General features: G+C 34.7%; 1 protein-coding gene across 2 annotated transcripts in view; it reads left to right on the top strand.

The window, feature by feature from the left end:
* Positions 1-19003, top strand: part of LOC118188605 (sushi, von Willebrand factor type A, EGF and pentraxin domain-containing protein 1-like) — a 160264-nt gene extending 141261 nt beyond the window's left edge. For both annotated transcript variants that reach the window (XM_085824917.1, XM_085824916.1), the window contains 3 exons: positions 2463-2516; positions 6573-6645; positions 18193-19003. In XM_085824917.1, the coding sequence (XP_085681043.1) occupies positions 2463-2516; positions 6573-6645; positions 18193-18907 (842 nt within the window). In that variant the 3' untranslated portion in view covers positions 18908-19003. The remainder of the gene's footprint in view (positions 1-2462; positions 2517-6572; positions 6646-18192) is intronic.
* The last annotated feature ends 1683 nt before the right edge of the window (positions 19004-20686 follow it).

Raw genomic sequence — 20686 nt, 5'->3', positions numbered from 1 at the left:
TTCTTGAAATATGGTTTTTGTTACAAATAGAAGCAAGCCGTATCCAGTAGCATTATGGAAAAGAGCCGCACTGCCAAAGCTTTACGTAAACAAGATACAGCTTAAAAGCAGCTGTTTAGGAGGGATTCATTACTCAATGAATGATGGTATATTAAACATTTTCAAGGTAGCCAAAGTGTAAAAATGAGTTCAAGGCGACATTTGCCATCAAAATTAAAAAACAAGTATTATAAGCAGATTAGAAGCAGCCCAACCACAGTCTGATGTTGTAAGGTGGTTAAACGTCGCCCGTTTCATGGTAAGCCAGTTTCAGAACCAATTTCTAACTAATAATTCTAACTACTAATTCAGTTCAATAGCAATGTCGCAAAATAATTTTAAAATGAGCATATCTTTAGAATTTCCGATAAAACAGTTCCGCGTGCTGGAGATAAAAAGGTCTTTTTTTCTCCGTAGAGCGTTGCCTTTGCTCGCTTTGAAATCGTTGAGTTTCTTAATCAAAATCTCATAAATGCTTTACAACATATGAAATAGGTAATAAAACAATTTCCAAATTTGGGCTTCCAGATGCCGATATTCGGGTGGAGATGTACGTTATTCAAAATTTGATGGCTCTAGGTACAGTTGTTTTATCACAATGGGAGAAACATACATACATTTATGCAGACTCTTCATTATTTAATTTCTTCAAATACAATGCAGGACTCTAACATTTGGTGGCAACAGTTTGAAAAGTGAAACGGATATTTATAGTGATTCAACGCAAAATCGCAAAACGAAAACAATAGTCCTTCAGGGACAAAGCCCCTTTGGACTAAAAATATTGACAAATTTACTTTTACCTAAGAGATATGTATGGTTAGGAAAGATTCAATAAATTTTGAAAAGAATATTCTTTGTCTTTCAAAGGATCTAAAGAATGCAAATTCCTCATTCGGAAAAGATAACTTAAGTAGCACTTACACCCCCCCCAAAAAAAAAAAACTCGATAAGAATAAAACATTTTTATTCCCTGAAAGCTCTAGGGTTCTGCTACGTCTAGAGGCTTGTGTCACTACCCTGCAGACACTAGACTGGAAGCGAGTTATCACTTTCCTCTGAAAAAAATTATAAGATATTACTCCCACCTTCTTAGCATGCTTTCTTGATGTAGTGGTCAGCACGCTCGACGCGAATTCGAGACGTCCGTGGTTCGAGTCCTGGCGAGGGTATTGCTCACTTTTCATCTATCCTGCTTCGAAATAACCTAATGTCTCTACAAAATGACCAAGTTTCAAAAAGGTTAAAATAACCTTTTTATTTAGCTTCTTAAATGAAGCAAAAGGCACAGCTTGTACGACACACGAACCTCCGCTACTGGCGGGAATTTAAAGTAACGTAAGATAAATTTTCATTCAAACGTAGATAACGTAGTCTGAGACTACACACTCAGTAGACTACTTAAGCTGGCTCAAGATAATTAATGGACGTCAGCTAGCAAGATGCTAAAAGCCAGAGTAAAACTTTGGCAGAACTGGCCATAGTACATAACTGTAAGGCCAGGCTTACAGAAACCCTAAAACATTCAAACCCTCGGCTTAAGTACATAACAACTATTTGCATTCTGGTGAGGTCTGTGGAAAAAATTAAAGGTTCAGCTCATAATAACTCTTTAATTAATATAAAATTCTAAGTTGAATCAACTGTATAACCCAAATTCCTAAGATTCACTACTTTTCTCTTTCCATGAAAATTTCAAACTTTACATTATAGTATCAGCCTTGAATAGACAATTGTCTGACAACTCTGTTAAAGAATGCAAAAACCCATTTATATTATTTGGTTTAATAACCTCACATAACCATATACAAAGAAGAACGCCATGTGGTGTCCTAAGCTTTGCTTATTGTGTCCTCGATCTCCTAAATTGGGTGTCACACCTGTTTCGCATAGTCTTTGTTTAGAACACTGAGAAAAGTAGTGTTGAAAATAAAAGGAAAGCAATGTAAAGGTTTTTTACGGATGCAATACAGAATGTAGATCGTAAATATCCTAAACTTGGATGACTTTAGTGGTCAGTAATGTTTTGGTTAAAACTTGCAAAAATTCTGGAAAATACAAAAAGGTTTCAGTCAAAGATATCTATCTATATAGCTTGCTATATCCGATTTTTATACCTTTGGAGGTTCGCTATAGCGGTATAAAATGATATTACGTGCATAGGAAATTGGATTGGACGGAGAGGTTTCGTTCGTTGTATCGGGAGTTTCGTTAAAAGTTGGTTTCGACTGCAGTTCTAGTGTTAAAAAATTCTTATGGCATTTTTTGTTCATTCAAATTCCTTTCTTTTCTGCAAGATCTGTATTCAAAAATTCACCTATATCATTTTATTATTATTGTATACTATAGTTTCATCTATTAAATTTCAATTTCTTGTTTTAATTTAATATTTACGCTTTCCATTGTATGTATATTTTTCGCAGGCATGCTATCGAAATTAGGACTCGTTGAAGAAGAGCAGACCGATGTGCCAACAGGTAAGTTAGATTTTAAACATTAATACTGTTGTAATTTTTTTTTTAATATTTGTTCATAATGTAGTTTTTATGTATTTTAGTAATGTTTTTTTTTTATTTGTTTGATGTGTTTTTATGGCAATCTTATATTTATTTATTATGTATTTTATTTAGTTTTAAATATGTTAACCGCTTTTTATGTTTGTGTGGGTTTATTTCTTTCATTATACTGAATGTCTTTTAAATCTGAATCAATTGCATTTTGAATTGTACACATAACTCAGAGGAAACCAAAGATAGGATAAAAATCCTTCTACCTGGCGATATAGACATTTGGTGATTTCTCGCTAATTTGGTGACATTCTGGAATTTGCTAGAAAACACATTTTCGGAGCCTTAGGAGTGATTTCTCTTGAGCAACTTTATAAACCTCTTCCCTAGAGCAACTTTATAAATATGTGGCTGCAATAACGCTAAAGCTTTTTATGGTCAGTCAGAGTTTGTGAATGTTTATTAGAAAGCATATCGGTCTGTAATTGCTGTAGACCAGGCATGTCAAACTCATAGGTACACTTGGGCCAAACAAACAAGGTTTAACTTTAGGCGGGCCGAAAAAAAAAAAAAAAAAAAAAAAAAAAAAAATCAGTATTTATAGAAACGTAGATTTATTTCGAATAATACAATAATAAACATATATGTATATTTATATATTATATCAGTTGTTAAATTTGCAATTTTTCTGCGTATTTTTGATACGAACAAGTATCATCTAAACTTGATTTGTTCATGCTGCACGTCGGGAAGTGCATCAAATCTTCATTTTTAAGTTGTTTTACCCAAAGAACTAGTTGACATTTGAATGCCTTAATTATGTCAAACATGTTCGTAATGATATGATCTTTTCCTTGTAACGATAAATTTAAATCGGTTAAGTGTTTGGTTATATCAACCAAGAAAGATAAATCTTGTATCCATTGTAAAACAAACTTACGTCTTGATTTTTCGTTTTTAAAAACTGACATATTTCTTCTTTCAAATCCCAGAATTGTTTGAGAATCTTGGAGCAAGATAACCAACGTACCTCGGTATAGTAGGACAAACCCGAATATTCGCTATCTAACTCACTTAAGAAAGCAGTGAATTGACGCTGATTTAAACCTCGAGATCTTATAAAATTTATAACTTTTTTATATATGACAAAACATTCTCCATATTTATTACTTTCGTGCATAGAACTTCTTGATGTATAATACAATGCATATGATGAATGTTTGAACCGTGAATTTCACTAAGTTTTTTTTCTTAGTAATGCTACGAAGCCCTTGTTTTTCCCGGTCATTGATGGAGCGCCATCTGTAGCTACAGAATTTAATTTTGCCAAAGGTAGATTGTATTTCTGCAGAAGTCCCAAAACACAAGTAAATATATCTTCTCCTGTGGTAGTACCAGGCATCGGTATTAGTTCCAGTAATTCCTCAAAAATGTTAAAATTCTTGTCACAAGAACGAAGAAACACTGCTAATTGAGCTTTGCCACTAATGTCCGTGCTCTCGTCACAGGCAATGGAGAAACTTTCGAAACTAGATGATTTTGCTTTGATCTGATCACTTAAATTCGCGGCTAAATCAGCAACTCTTTCCCCAACTGTATTTCGAGACAATGAAATTGATTAAAAAGCCTTCACAGTTCCAGGACAAACAATTTCTCCAGCTTTATTCCTTGATGAAATCACCGTCAGTAAAAGGCTTCGAATGTTTAGCTTTCAACTCGGACAAGACTAGCTTGCATGTACCGCCGCTTCACTTTCTTGCAATACTTTACTAAACATGGACTGTTGCTTTTTCACTCCTAACTTGAGCTCTTTCAACTTTTCTTCTCTCATTAATCCTTCGTAATTGTTATATTTCGATTTGTGTTGTTCGTAATGACGTTTAATATTATATAACTTTGATACATTAATAGTATTATTACATATCAAGCAGATTATTTTATCTTTTATTTCACAGCAAAAATATTCTAATTCCCATTTTACGTGGAATATTCTACGTTCGTCAGTGATTTTTCGTTTAATTTTACTACCACTTGGTTTTGATATAGACATACTGAATACAAAGGACTGGAATAAACACGGTTAACATTAAAAAGTTAACAAAAATTTATTCTTTCCACAAGAGATAAATCAAAATGCTGAAATATTTCTTCAAAAATATTCTAACAATATCACAAAATGTCAAACGTTTAGCAAAAATCAATTCAAAACAGAGAAACTAATTCTATCTCACAGCGAAATCGCTACAAATCAATCACAGCATTAAGTAAACAAACAGTTCGCTAGAACTACAGCTACTACTGAGATTTGTTTGTTCTCGGCTTTTATAAGCTTTATAATTAATTTCTCGAATATACTGGAAACATCTATAAATATCTGGATTTTTGTGGATGGCAACAGCAATTACGAGATATTTAAATATTAGGTATTAAATGCACGCGCTGTTCTATTTTTAAACTTCCAATGCAGCTGTCTTTTCAAAAATCGTCTGCGTTGCTAAGGCAACATGAAGCAAATCTAATTACAATTCTAAATAAAAAAAACTAACTAAATAACTATGAAATCCGTAACAATATGAATTAAGTAATAATTAATAATAAAGCAAAGTGCATGCACATGCATGCACCAATATATCGTACAAAACTATGATTGGAAAACTGAGACCATGAGTTCGGCCACGTTCGACTATCGGGGAATGCGTACAAGTTCTGAGTGCACGTGTTCCCCAAAAGCCGAAGGTAGCTGAACGCAAGCTACTCACACGCATTTGTAATTTAAGTAGTGTGTGTGTCAGCTCGCTGTGAGTAATCTAACAACACTGAATAAATTATCGTTAATTACTTAGCAGTAAACATTTCATTTTTTTCTTCATCGATATGTTATTTTATTATTATATATTATTATTTGCCGATATATTGGCCGGGCCGCAAAAATATTTGTTGTGGGCCGCATGCGGCCCGTGGGCCGCGAGTTTGACATCCTTGCTGTAGACTGTTCAGTGAGCTATTATGTGATCTGCGATATTCTTCGCAATGGAAGGAGAATTTCCCCTTATCTTTGCTTTTCTTCTTAGACTATTATTACCAGATATTATTAATAATAGATCTAATAATTATTAATAATAGATCTGACTATTATTATACCTAATATTTTTCTTATTAGACCATTATTACCAGTTTATCTTGCTATATGAACTATTATTTATCTCAAAAAAGATTCAAATCCTCCTGTTCACTTGATCTGGTTATTTAAGGAAATTTCTGCAAACCTGTAGCACGCAGCAGAATATTTTAACCTTTTTCACAGGGGCTGGGACATATATGTCCCGCGCTTTCACGAATTTAAATGTGTCTCAAGAAATTTCAGTAAAGTATAGAGATTTAACAATTACTCCTTAATATGGATTAATACTTTCAAAACAGGTGTCTAAATGGCCCTTAATATGTTCAAAATTGTTCCCTATAACCCACGGGAAATAGTTTAACACAGATATAAAAGGAAATATAAAAAGATTTAAATTGAAGAAATATTGGTTTGTTATAACTTTTCTTATTTTTTTCACGTAAAATTTTTATTAAATTTTTTATACTTGCACAAAAATACAAATTAATAATTCTGAAGATATTTCATGTCTCCGTTGCTCACACCTTACATCATGGATAACTCGTTCTGTCAGTGTACTGCAATCTTTTTTATGTTTCTCTCGTGAAAATTTTATTCAGTATTCATTTTCCTCACAAATGTATTTTTATTCCGTCAGATGTGAACACTCAAGCTAGGAAACCCTGCCGCCCCCTTTTCTGAACTTTATTTCCTGTTTTGTGTGAATTTTGAAGTAAATACTTTGTTAGAAAAGCATATGTTATAGTTTACTTTTTCCTTCCATAACATAATTAGTGAAATTTTTAAGATTATTACCTTACATTACTTTATATATATTTTTATCAATCGAGTAATAGAATATTAATTTCTTTGCCAAGCAGCATTTACTTCAGTGAGGACTAATATTGTATGCATTTATTTTGTAGGAATTGTCATAGGTATGGCAGTGGTAGTATTTGTCCTCTTGCTTATGGTCATCTTCGTACTTTTAATGAAAAGGTAAGAACTGCTGCATATTTTCTGAGAATTTTCTGTTCTTTAAAAATTATTTGTCTAAAATGCACTTCATTTAATTTTCATAGTTTTGCAACAACAAAAGTTCTTATATATAGGTGTGTGGATTTTTGTCCTAAATGTTCTGCGTTTGTTATAACTTAATCAGTGCAATGTCAGCAGCAGTTAATAATCCAATTGTGATAATATTTCTTGTATAAAAGAGTATCTATCAGTGACCTAATGCATTACACTCTGGGCCAGATTAACATTTTAAGGGCACTGTAGAAGATTTTGTGCCCCCACATACATTTACTCCTGCTTTTCCTCCCATTTCTCTGTCTTAAGCTGCACTATTCCACGGTAAAACCGGTAACGTTTTTTTTTTTTTTTTTTTTGTGTTGTCCCTTTTTTTAATGCCACCTGCTTATTTTACTTAATGGTTAATCCAGCTCTGGAGACACTGGTGATTTGATCCGGGTTCAAATCCCAGTGAGCAAACTTGTTGCATGAAGTGTTCCCCTTCTCCCTGTGTTGCTTATGATTCATTTTCCTTTGAAGGTCTCCTTCCTCTTCCATAAAGACATATAGTCTTCACTTTATTTGCCTTATGTGATTATATTAATATTATTATTCCAGAGTATAATCCTAAAATTTGGCTAAATGAAATGTGTTATGCGTCCAGAATAAATGAGTTGGAAGCTGGATTTATTGATCTATAAATTAAAAGTATTTAAAAAATAATTTCAAAGAAAATGAAATCTGCTGAGTGCTTTTTACAGTATGGTTTATGCAGCACAGTTTTGATATGTAATTATAAAATCTGATAATGTTATCATCGAATTGTGGAATTCAGTAAAACGAGAGGGTCAAAAATTGTTTCAAATCACTAGTTCTGTTATTCACTGCTTTAGGATTGTAATTCGAAACAATAATTGCTCTTTTCTAAATTCAGAAATTGGACTAAATGATATAACAAATCATGATAGTTATCACTGTTAAAGTGGGTCAAATGTTCTCCAGTTCTGCAATATATTCTGAGGGAAGAAATTCAAAATGGATGGGAAATACGGCATAACCTGTCTGCTGGCATAAGATCGACAAGATATCTCAAAAACTGGTTCTTACTCTATGCCCATGATGCCCTGTAGGTACTCTAAGAAATAACAACTTAATCAAATCCTTGCCCTCTTGAGTAGGTAGAGAGCGTATTTAAACATTTTTAGAACAATTTCGATAAAGAATTAAGAAAAAGCAAGTGTTTTTGAATAAAAATTTTCTTTATGAAATGAGAAATATCCTCTGTTACTTTCAAATTCATCCTTGTTTCAAAATGCCGCATATAAACAAGCCTTGGATTGAAGAATATGTTTCTGTGCTTTCCAAAGAGAAATATTCCTATTCAAAAATGTTATGAAATGCATGTTAGTAAAATTTCGAAGTGCAGAATAAGTAACATTATTAAGGAAAGGGAAATGTTGTCAGTCATTACTTCTACATGGAAAGAAGACTGCAAACGAATACCCTAGAAAGGTACGGACAGCTTCTAAAGGTAAATCATTGGTAACAAGAGAAAATCTGCCGACGCAGAAATTAATTATAAAGTTTTTAAATACATCTTTAGCAACAATAAATACTAAATCAAGATTTACAACTTAGAAAAGCTCGGAAACGTAATGTTCCTCAGCTTTTACCAAGGCATATGGCTCAACTCAGAACAATTCGTAGAACACTGTATCAAAAATATTCAGCAAGGAGATAAATGGAAATACATTGTGACCTTGATGAAGCATGGGTTTACTTAAATAACTGCAATTAAAAAAGATCTTTTTATTATAAAAAATGAAGAGAAAAATATGCAAACATAGTTCTATCAATGTAAAGAAAGTTTCATTAAGGAGTTTATGACTGTCGTAGGATTCTTTTGCAATGGGAAATTAAAAATAAGAAGTAGGGGGAATGTTAAAATCAAATACTATCATTACTTTCCCTAAAATGTACCACTGCATTCCTTTAAAAAATGACTGATACAGTATTTCATACATTCAACGCATTCCTGCGAAGTCCCTTGACATTTCACCTATGGAGTACTTATATTGTTGCGTTTTTCTCTGCTTCTGACACCAGTTGTTTTCTTCCTTCACGTTCGTACGGGGTTCGTAGATTTGGAGTGAATAACGACGACACTTGATGAAGTATGGAAACACACTTTATTTGCCAGTATTGTCAGGACATCTCCAAAACGTGTTTTACAGTCGTCAATTAACTACTATAAACACGCTGACACGATCGGCGACACAGCCTTCAAGTTATCAGGCTATCACGGTGGAGACAGCCTAACTGTAAAGCACTAGAATACAGCTCTCGACTCTGCGGTTCAGTCTTTCCCGGAGCTCAACACGCTTTCTCGACGATACACTAACCGCGATACACTAAGGGACTCTTCGATGTACTCGACGACCCACTCGGCACTCGCTGGCCGGACTGTCAACTTGATCGTCTCCGCACGGACTAACTAGATGAGTCACACTCTAGATACCAACCGACTCTCCGCGTACCAGCAGGGTTTATATAGCTTTTGACTGGTGTTCGAGAACATTCTGGGCTAAACCGGTAAGAATTCAAAGGTTCTCCATCCGTCCATGGTATATCGCCAATTTTGTCGCCAAATGTGGCAACCCTGAATTCCATTGCCATTTTATGGCAACCCTAAAACTGCTTTGCGAGGAAGCTATCTTACCGTGCCTGGGCATTTCGTAACAATATCTGTGGTTTCTTGAAAAAAGTTCTTTCTAAGCCTAAACCCACCAGGATTGGATGGACTGTAGAGTGTAGCTTGATTACATGCAGTCTTCATTACATGCCTGTGTTGTTCCTATGTGACAACTCTATGAAGGTGACAAGCTGTGTCTGTGACAGTTTTTAGAAGTATTAATTTTCTAACTCATTATTGCATCATTCCCAAACTAGCTATTTTATTGTGTTGTCTATTGAATGCTACTGGCTAATGCCGCTCATATGCTAATATTAGTTCTATGGCATGTTATCCTATACAATTTTACTCTATGCAATGCCGATCCAATGCCTGTGACAAATGCACATTAATCTTCTTGCTGATTATTAAGTCATTATTCAAATTTCTGTTTCATAGCGTCGATCGTATACAGCAGCTAATGCTGGTTATATGTAGGTATTGGTTCAACGAATTTAACGTGATGGATGGAGCTGATGTTAGTCATCTGCTCATAGGAAGATTTTAGTTAGGTTAATAAACTAATTTAATGGTTTCAAACACAAATTGCACCGGCCTGAATATATGATCTTAAACAACAGACGGGTCAGAAAGTGCTTTTTAAAACAGGAAAAAGTTATTAACAAAATGGAAAATATTTGAAATAAATTTTAATTTAGTTTATTAAATATTTATCAAAACATATATAAATAATAATAATACTGTCAAGAGAAAAATTTAAATTTATATTTCTTTTCTATCTGCAAATTAAAGTTTAGCACCTGTTAGACAATTTTGTTCATTACACTTTATAATTAAAGTATAATGATAGCTAAATGTTTAATACTTACACTAACATTTCTTGCAAGGAATTTTAACATGTTTAATTAATTTAAACTAAAAACAAACAAATTATGAAAACGTTTTAAGTTAAAACTTGAGAAAAAATAATAATAACCTTTCTGTTATTTATTAAATTTTGCTTTGAACGCATATACATGTGTTTATATTGCAAATAAATATAAACTTCTTTATTTCTTACTATAGCTTGACATTTGACGGCATTTCGTTTCTGGTAAAATTTGTAACTTTGGAGAAAAATTACTGAACATTTTCTTCATCATGGATTTTTGATGCTTATCGGTCAATCGGGTTATTTTCTTATTAATTTTCAATTGTGAAAAAAGGTGTCCACATATAAATGTATTCTCAAATAAACAAATTATTCTTAGACCAAAAATTCATAACTGAGATCGTTTATTTTTTAGCACATACGAATAAAAGTTAATAAAGTCTGTATCTACAGATCTTATTTATATCATATTTAAATTAATTAGACCCATTTATAGATTTGCTGGTGCATTATTCAAATTTGTTTTTAATGGAAATGAAAATAATATAAACTCGGACTTCAAATAATTAAAATTTTGAAAGCTTTACAACACCGTAATTAATATATCTTTGCAGGTCCCCGGTTTGAGACCAATGCCTTAAGTATCGTACTGTGCAGAAGAAAATAAAAAAATTAAAAATTAAAAAAAAAACGTAAGGAAAGTGCGCTGTATAATTTTAATTGCCTGCATGCTTCTAATTGGTTGGAGAAAGTGTTGTGATATAGTCTTCGATGAATGTAAGATCATTTGAGGCATGAGTGCATCAAAAATCTGTTTTAATAATGATTAAGTAAATGGATAACTAATGAAAATATTGTCAAACAAGAAGGCAGGAAAAGAGCAAAAGATAGGAAGAAGAAAATTTGTGAATGTGGATGTTCGAAGTAATTTTGACACAATGAAGAAATGACGAAAAAATGTGAATGTTATAGAAAAATGTGGAACTGTCAGGCAGATAAAGATACGAGGAGTGCTGTAGTGAACTGAGTTAATTACTGAAGATAAGATGGATCAGTTGAAATCCCGGGTTGCCAACATTGGCCCATTGAAATACCGAGATTACATGCCCCCTTAAATGATGATCAGCTAAACCTGCTCAAATCCAGCCCTCGTCCATGGCTGATCTCTCAAAGCATCTGTATCCCCTCAAAGTCCTGCTATGCTGCCTCAACGTGGCGGGGGGGTGTCACTGGGCGGAAAGGCGAAGTACGTCAGAAGCGTAGCTCCTGGTGGGGCCACCCTAGGCGTGAAAGCCGTTCCAACCATAGGCAGCTCTATGGTTCCAACATGCCCAGCTAAAGCATAGCAGGTGAAGATCCTTCAGGGGATTATCATCTTGGTGATCGGGTGTCATAAATCCTGGAGTCCCAGTGATCTCTCCTCCTTTCTGCCTCCTCTAATCTTAACTGCAACTTATCTCGTTTTATTTCTCCCTTGTGGTTTCCTCTTCTGAGGTTCGGGCTCGTCATAAGAAAATGGAACAACCTTGTGCCTAGTTCTTCGAGTGGCGAGAAAACTGCCCACGTGTTTGCCGTGCGTGGAGACCCGTGTCACTGGAAAGGAGGATCCTGGTAGTTGAGGGTCGAGGTACTGTCCCCAACAGACTGCTTTGGCCTTTGTTTCAGTTGTCACCAGTTGTTGACACCTTGTCGTCCTCACGGGTGTCAATCGGCTGGCCACTAGTCCGTATGTCAGTGGCTTGGGGACAAGCTCTCGGGTGTACCTGCTTTTGGGAAAGCCGACTGTGGGACTTCAGTTTGCGTATAGGTCCGGCTAGCCCTGGCGTAGGAATCTGCGTCCCCTTGTTGGGCTCCATGGTGGGTGGGGCGGTCGGACTCGAATCTTTCTCCATTTAAATATGAATGCTGTGATACCTTCCTGCTCCAATAATGTACCCGATACTCCGATTGTGACCAAAAGACTAAGAAGTGACATAGCACTGTATCAGATGTATTTTGTCCACGTTTCTTAATTATAACCAGCTCTGAAGAATTGAAAAAAATTTCACCCTTTCTAATAAACAAACATCTTTTGTCTTCTGTAGGAGAACTGAAAAATATTAAGAGACTTCAGTCTGGAGACCTTTTGATAGAAACTGTGTCCGAAAAGCAGTCTAATAGTCTTTTCAAACAAACTAAATTAGGACAAGCAAACATTGCAGTTAAGCCACATAACACTCTAAATTCGTCCCGAGGAGTAATCTCTGAAATATACTTACTGTCAGTAACTGAAAAGGCATTTGTTGAAGAGTTGAGAGATCAAAACGTGTGAGGTGCTCGTAGGATCAAAATACGGAAAGAAGGTCAACTCAGTCCCACTAAACATGTCATACTTACTTTCAAGTCTCCTAACCTGCCTGAAAACATAAAAGCTGGATACCTAAAGTGATCAGTCACGCCGTATATATCGAATCCAGTGCGTTGCTTTCAATGCCAGCGCTTTGGACATGGAAAGACCTCTTGTCGCGGTAACCTCACGTGCACTGTATGTTCCATCATAGGCCATGACAGTGAAGGCTCCTCTGCTGCCCCCTTATGTATAAATTGTAAAGGCGAGCACCCAGCTTTTTCAAGATCATGTCCGAAATGGCAGACAGAAAAACAAATTCAAAACATTAAAGTTACACAAAAGATATCATTTGCAGAAGCCAAAAGACTTGTTCTCTCTAATCAGTCAAGACCTAATAAATCTTATGCATCCGCAACAAAATCATTCAGATCAATAATCAAACCACAATAACCGCACAGAAAAAAGAACTAGCAATGACAGAAGATCCTAGAAACGAAAAATCAGGGGGAAAAACCTGATGTTGAAAGTAGTACGTCAGTGAGTGCATACAAAGGAAAACAGGATGTCCAACAGAACAAACATAGAGATGTTAAGAGAAAAATAAATAAAAACCCAGGACCCCCAATCAAAATTCTATTGCAAGCAGGAGTTCAGGACGGCTAGACGACTCGGACGAAATGGACGTTAAACAAGGGTTATCCCTTCCGAAACACCTTTTGCCTTGAAAGTTAAAAAAAAAAAAAAAAAAAAAAAAAAAAAAAAAAAAAATTGCCAAAACAAGCATCCATAATGGGTACATTTATTTCGTGGAGTTGCCGGGGTTTGCGTCAAAACATGGATAATATCAAGGATTTAATCAATATCTATCAACCTGCCTGCTTTGCACTTCAGGAGACCTTGCTAAAACCAAGCAGACATGCTAAGATACGAAGATATGCCACAGTAAGAATGGACAACCCATCTGGGGATCGTGCCTGTGGTGGTGTGGGCCTTATCACCTCCCATAATCACCCATACACTGCTCTCTCTTTGACGACCTCCCTTCAAGCTGCGGCGATCCAGATTAATTTACGCTTTTCAATCTCAGTATGCACTATTTATTTATTCCCACATAAGCATGTTGATCAGCGAGAGTTAGACAGAATAATAGAGCAGCTCCCAGAACCTTTTTTGCTTTTAGGTGACTTCAATGCACATAATTAAGTAGAAGTAGGGACACTAATTAAAGGGGCCGAGAGATCGAACAATTAATGGAAAATCATTCTGTTTGTCTCCTTAATAATGGAGATTACACCTACTTTCATCAGCCAATTAGAACATTTCATGCAATTGATCTGGTTTTTTGTTCTTGTCTACTACCTTTTTGCTCTTTCAGTGTAGGGGAGAATCTATACGATAGTGACAATTTCCCAGTGATTGTAAATATTACAGGAAAGTCAGTGATCTCAAAACATCCACGCTTACTTTACGATAAAGCTGATTGGGATCTTTTTGCATCTTGTGCTATGCTGACTGAAGAAATAGTAAACGATGTGGAGATTAATGCAGCAGTAAATATGATGCCTGAAACTATTGTACAAGCAGCTGAACTCTGTATTCTGAAGTCCTCGACAAAGTTCCCTAAACCCTGGTGAAACAGTGATTGTCAAGAAACTTCGAGAGAGCAAAAGAAAGCTTGGCGTATCTTTCGCCGATATCCAAAACTGGCAGATCTTCTGGCCTTTAAATATGCTAAGACGAATGCAAGAAAAGTGAGGCGGCAAAGTCAGAGAAAATCATACGCAGCCTACGTGTCCACTATTACCTCCTCGATGTCTAGCAAACAGGTTTGGCAAAGAGTCCGCAAAGCCTCTGAACTCTATAATGATTATTCCTTTTCTGTTCTAGAAAAAGATGGAAAGGTAATAAGCAATAGAGAATAAATAGCCGATGCTTTAGGTGATACGTTTGCTGGTGTTTCTGGCAGTAGCAATTACTCAAAAGAGTTTCTGTCCACAAAGATGCGCTTGGAAAGGACTCAAATCGACTTTTTCCATCCTAATGCAGAATCTTATAATAAAGATCTCACCATGTTTGAATTAAGAAGTGTAATATCTCGCACTGACAGGACCTGCCCTGGTCCTGATGGCATAAGTTATTTGATGATAAAGCATCTTCCCTGTGAATTCTCTTTTGATCTTCGCATTCACTCAAAAGATCTGCATCCCAAAAGCTTTAACTTTTTCGGTATTGCTCCCTGGCAAGAAGTGAATATTCACCTACTTAACATTTTTGGAGAACTTGGGAGAAAGATTAGGAGAAGAGCAGTATCAATGATGTCCAATATCAATATATTTTCCTAGAGCATAGAAGCAGTCATTCTAACTGTAAAGCAAATTTTTACTGATGGCTCAAAGAATCATGATCACGTTGGGGCAGCTTTAGTTTGTGATAAGAAATCAAGAGTGGTAAACTTCATAAGGCAGCATCTATCTTTACTGCAGAAACTTTTGCCATTTTGAATTCCTTAATCTTTATCTCTAAGCAGAATAGCAGAAAGTTCATCATCTACTCCGACTCTCTGAGTGCTCTTGAATCAATAAATACAAATACTAGCTACTCTTTGGTCTTAGAAATTTTAAAAGCACACTTCCTTTTGAGAAACGCAGGTTATTCTATTGCGTATTGCTGGGTGCTTGGGCATTCTGCCATCAAAGGCAACGAACTCGCCTATGTCGCTGCAAAATCTGCTTATATTACCTCTGAAAATGATGTCCCTTTTACATACGGAAGTACATCAGAACAAAGATCTTGTCCAGGTGTCAAGAACTCTGGGAATGCCAGACTCTGAACAAATTAAGGCGGGTAAAACCCAATTTGGAGTATTGGGAGTCGAGAGGGAATCGGAAGGAAGATGTACTGCTGACTCGCCTACGAATTGGTCACTGCAGACTGGCACATAAGTATGTCTTGAAAGGAGATAATGTGCCTATTTGTGGCACTTGCAGCGCTTCCATTTCAGTCAAATTTTAACCTGCTGTCCTGCTTTTAGTCAGAAACGTGAATATCATTTCAATTCTACGAATGTTAACTTAACAGATCTCATTAGAAGAAACCCTCACATCAACCTCATAAGTTTTAAGACATCTCTTTTTACCATATGGTGTGAAGTTTTTTTTTTCCCTTTTATCCTGCTCTACCTGTTGCTAGAGCATCTCTCAAAGTCATTTCTCTATGCCTTCATCAGCATTACAGGTTCATTTCAACAATTCATCTGATACAGTGTGTTTGTACATTTTGGATTTTATTCACCATTCGTCTGGCGCATAATAACCTTCAAGGTTTTGTGCCATTAAAAGCCAACCAACCAAAGCATCTGTATATTGTGACTAGAACCTTTGTTTATATGGAAATCCATTCAAGTGTGGCAAGAACTTATAAAGCTACTGTCGAATTAAACTCAGGCTATGTGAATTGCTGTATTTCCACCTTTTAGACACCAACCGGCACTCAGGTACTCCAAACTTTGTTTGGGTGGCATATGATTGCCTTAACCATATCGACTAGAGCATTGTCCTGCATCATGACAACAGTTGATTTCTGGATTCCCGTTAATGACAAAGCAACAAGGACGAAATGACGTCATTAGGGCAATCAAAGAATTATTTGAATAACTTACAAGAGACAGTTTTTAGAAGTATTACAAACAATGAATTCGTGTTCTGAAATACTGCTGTGAGGATAGCGATGATTACATAGATAAGTGATGAATAACTGAACTTTCAAAGCGGAAAAAAAATCATCAGTTTGTAAATTATTTCTATGAAATTAGACATTTATATCCTTTTATGTATATTTATCACTATACTAAGTATATTAAAATATAAAGGAAATAAATTTTGCTGGAAAATGAGGTAACATATAACCCTCCCTCCCCCCCGAAAAAAATAAGGAAAGAAGAAGAAATTTATAGTACATTTTTCTAGATGTTTTTATTAAAAAGCTGAGAAAGGAAAAACACATAAAATTACACCCATCTCTTAACATTTGGAAATACGTGCAATAATATACACTGAATTATGAATATTTTAAAATTAAATAATTGAATGCATAAAAACTGCATATAATCAATTTGCAAATCGAAATTGGCAAGAAAAATACTTTCATCACTATAATCTGGGGCATTTGGAAATAATGCTGAATATAAGTTACATCATATAAAAACAAAAAATATCAATAAATAAATATGATTATTTTCAAAAGTAAATGCAAAATTCATCACGGAATAATATACATAATTTTTGCTGTCTAGAACGTCTTGAAGGTAATTTTGCAAATTCAGCTTGCAGTAAAAATTGACATAATTTGTGTCTTCTGGAATGTCTCAAAGTTGGTTAATCGCTACCATCAATTAATTCCGATTAATTTAATTCACAGTGAGACGGGGATGCACTGGCATGCCTCCTGTTTAATATTGCAGTCAACAAATTTATTAGAGATTCTGGGATCAATACCGGAGGAAATATTTTTAATATGACAATTCAATTACTGGCTTATGCAGATGATATTTGCATTACCCGTACTGAAAAGCCATTTATGTCACTAGAAAAAAGTGCAAAAAGATTTAAACTTTCTCTTAACGAAAATGAAACTAAATATATGCCTTGTTTAAAATCTGATGTACCACTTAATCATTTAGAAATTAGTAGTTATACATTTTTAAAAATATACATTTTCACTTATCTGGGATGAATTGTTAAAATGAGATAACTTCTAAAATACTTAAAAACTCTCTGCTGCAAATAGATTTTTAAGGCCTCGAAGAGCTATTAAAAATCCAGCTTTCTCAAGTTAAGAACAAAATTACTTTGCCTTATAAGATCTGTTCTGACTTACGTGTAGGAAGCTTAGGTGCTGACTTCACATGATGAGGAAGCTTTGGGGATTTTTGAGAGAAGGATATTGCGCAGCATACTTGGAGGGATTGGTATGAATCATAAAGCAGATCTAATTTATACGAGATCTATAGACAAAATGATGTAGAAAAATTCTTCAAACTACAAAGACTTAAATGGGCTGGTCATCTGGCCAGAATGCATGAAGAATGGTGTTGTAAGAAAATCTATCTAGCAAAGATGAGACGGATCAATTGTGTTTAGAGTCGTAGCTAGGGTTTTCAGCGCCCAGGGACAACTGAAGATTTCGTGCCCCCTACTGCTTGCCAAGGATGGAAAACATTTAATTCTAAAATGTCATAACATCAGTTTGGCGCCCCTTGGATTCTGTGCCCGGGGACAGGTGCCCCCCTCTAGCTATGCCCCTGATTCTGTTGAAAATGACTTCAAACATTTCTAAAGTTAAAAAAAGTGGGAATTAGTTGCCAAAAGCAGAGATGCCTAGAGAAGACTAGGGCCCACTGTGGGTAGTTGAGCTAATGAAGCAGAAGAAATCAATTCATTGAAAGACATAAATCTTTTAATAATTTTATAATTTTTGCTGCTTGCAAATAGCTTAAACACAGTTCTTCATTTAAATGGCTATGTTCAATTAATTTGAGTCCTTGTAAAAAGTGGTTAACTTTTGCTGTCCTCAATGTTTTAAAAATAATTTTGTGTTGCATTTATCACTGCATTAAATTAATTTGATTCATTCTACTTCTAGGCAAAAGGTTTTGCGACGTAATAGTACAGATTCCTTGCCATCCAAAGAAACAGGGTCAACATTAGCACCTAGTTCGCCACAGCCTTATGACAATGATGCATTTTATGCCACCATTCCTGTGGACAGTGCTGGCGACCCAATAGACGGTAAAAGGAAGTTTATGTCCACGATTCTTTTTCCACGGAAAAAGAACCCATCAGATGTTGTCTCAGTTAAAGACAAAGATAAGAATGATTCCACTAATTCTTCAACAAGTACTGGATGTATTTATGAAGAAATAGGATCAAAACGCAACAACCACATCAAGAAAAGCAAAATGTCTTTGGAGTCCAGTGGGAAAGTCAGTTTTGCTAGCAGTGATGATTCTCAGCCCGTATATGCTCAAGTAGATTTGGATGAAAAACGACGTTCCCGCCTCATTAAATCCCTCTGTGATCGTTTTGAGCCAGTAGATCCTCCAGCTTGGGAGAACACATACCGAGCTGAGGAAGCACCCACATTTGATGAAGTGGATTTGGAACCCATAAAATTGCGCGAACTGCCTCCTATTCCTGATGATAGTGGTAGTGACATCACTTATGCTTCATTGTGCATACCTCTAGAACCTCCAACAATAATGAGAAACAATGACATTTACGAAGGATCTAATCTGCCTTCTGGCACTCTTATGAAAGACAATGAATTGTATTTATCAAAGACATCTATAAAAACGTGATTCTTCAATTCATTGAGAACTTTTCTTGTATAGTACTTTTGAAAAAGTGAACTGTAATTAGTTTATTGTATAAAGACTTTTATAATGGTTCAAAAAGTTCTCTTTTCATTTCTTATATAAACTTCATTTGCAGTTTAAGAAATTGTTTACTTTCTGTACTACCATTTCATTCCTTATATTAAAAAAAAAACCCGAAAGGTTTGAGATTTTTAACGGTTGCCCAAAGAGGTTTATTAAGATTTTTACTCTCTTCCTGAGTCTACCAATCTGCTCTTGCACTCACTTCTGCTAATGTTTTTCTTTTCTTAGCTGTTTTCTTTGCAAAATTAGGAAAAATTAAACATTGTACATTATTACCCATTTGTTTTTAAGCAAACCAGTATAAAGGATGCTAGTCTTAATAACTGAAATTGCTTAACTAGACAAGGCTCTTATAATTAGTGGTGGTTATATAATTTATATGTACAACAATGTAATGGTGAAAAAATCTGAAAGCTTTCAAATTTTAATGGTTGTCCAAAAGAAATTTTTAAGGTATTTTATGCTCTCATGAGGTCACAATCGATTAGTCTGCTTTTGCACCCACTCTTGCTAAATTTTTTTCTGTTTTGTTGTTGTTTTAGCTTTATTATTAAGCATCATTTTCTTCACACTTAATGCCATATACAGTTGAACAACAAAATCATAAAACTTTTCAAAGCTGCATATGTTTAGCATTCCCGATGCAGCATTAAGTATTGGCATACATTTTTATATTTATTTCAGTTCATCATATCAATATTCAGTTTTTCAGTAAGATTGCTAACAAAATTTTTTGTGTTTATTATTAAGTTTTTATGTATTACCATTATTTATTAAATATCAGGTTCTTTGCACTTATGCCACATGAAATTCAGTTCAGCTGCAAAATGACCAAATATTTCAAAACAACATAGCTTTAAAATTACTGACAAAATGTTAGCGGTTGCCATACATATTTTTATATTTGCTATTTCTTTAAAAATTAGCCTCCATGCAACCACTCACTTAAAATAGTGTAAAAAAGAAAAATTATATAATTTTTAATGAGTCCAGCCTGTGTAATTTCATAAAAATATTGGATATTTCTATTAGACATCTCATTTTAATGCATGTTTATTTAAATCGCATTAAAAAGTAGGAAAAAAAACATATTTTTAGAACTGTGTTTATTGCTCAGCCTTCCAGATTAAATTTGAAAGTAACTTAGGATTTAATTAAATGTAACACACGAGTGTGTGGAAGATTAAAGTATTTTATTTCTGGAGATAGCGACATATTGCTTTCACAGAATGGCGTAAATAAAAAAAAAAATCATTAAAGATTTACAAAATATGAAATAAAAGTAATAAAAGAAATTCGAAATTTTAGGCTTCCAGGTGCACATGCTCGAGTGGATGTTATTCAAAATTTGATGGTACCATCATTTTTCACAATGATAGGAACATACATACATGCAGACTGTTCATTATTTAATTTCTTAAAAAATAATACAAGGCAATAATATTTGGTGCCAACAATATGAAAAGTGATATGCCATTTATAGTGAACCGACACAAAATCCCATTTTGAGACTAATACCCTCTATTCTGCCTTTAAAAAAAAAGGGGGGGGTCCCAGTTATCAATTCCTTTTATTTTTGACAGAGGAATACTTTTACTGTAGAGGAAAAATTTTGATGCTCAAATAATAAGTTTGTAACACAGTAAGCACACTCATAAACCTCCCAGCATATTATATATGATATGCTTGTTTCCTTGT

Source organism: Stegodyphus dumicola, chromosome 10 (assembly GCF_044657685.1).
Source record: "Stegodyphus dumicola isolate Sdum_Otavi_A_Nest chromosome 10, ASM4465768v1".
NCBI lineage: Eukaryota > Metazoa > Arthropoda > Arachnida > Araneae > Eresidae > Stegodyphus > Stegodyphus dumicola.
This window is presented reverse-complemented; position numbering and strand designations above follow the sequence as displayed.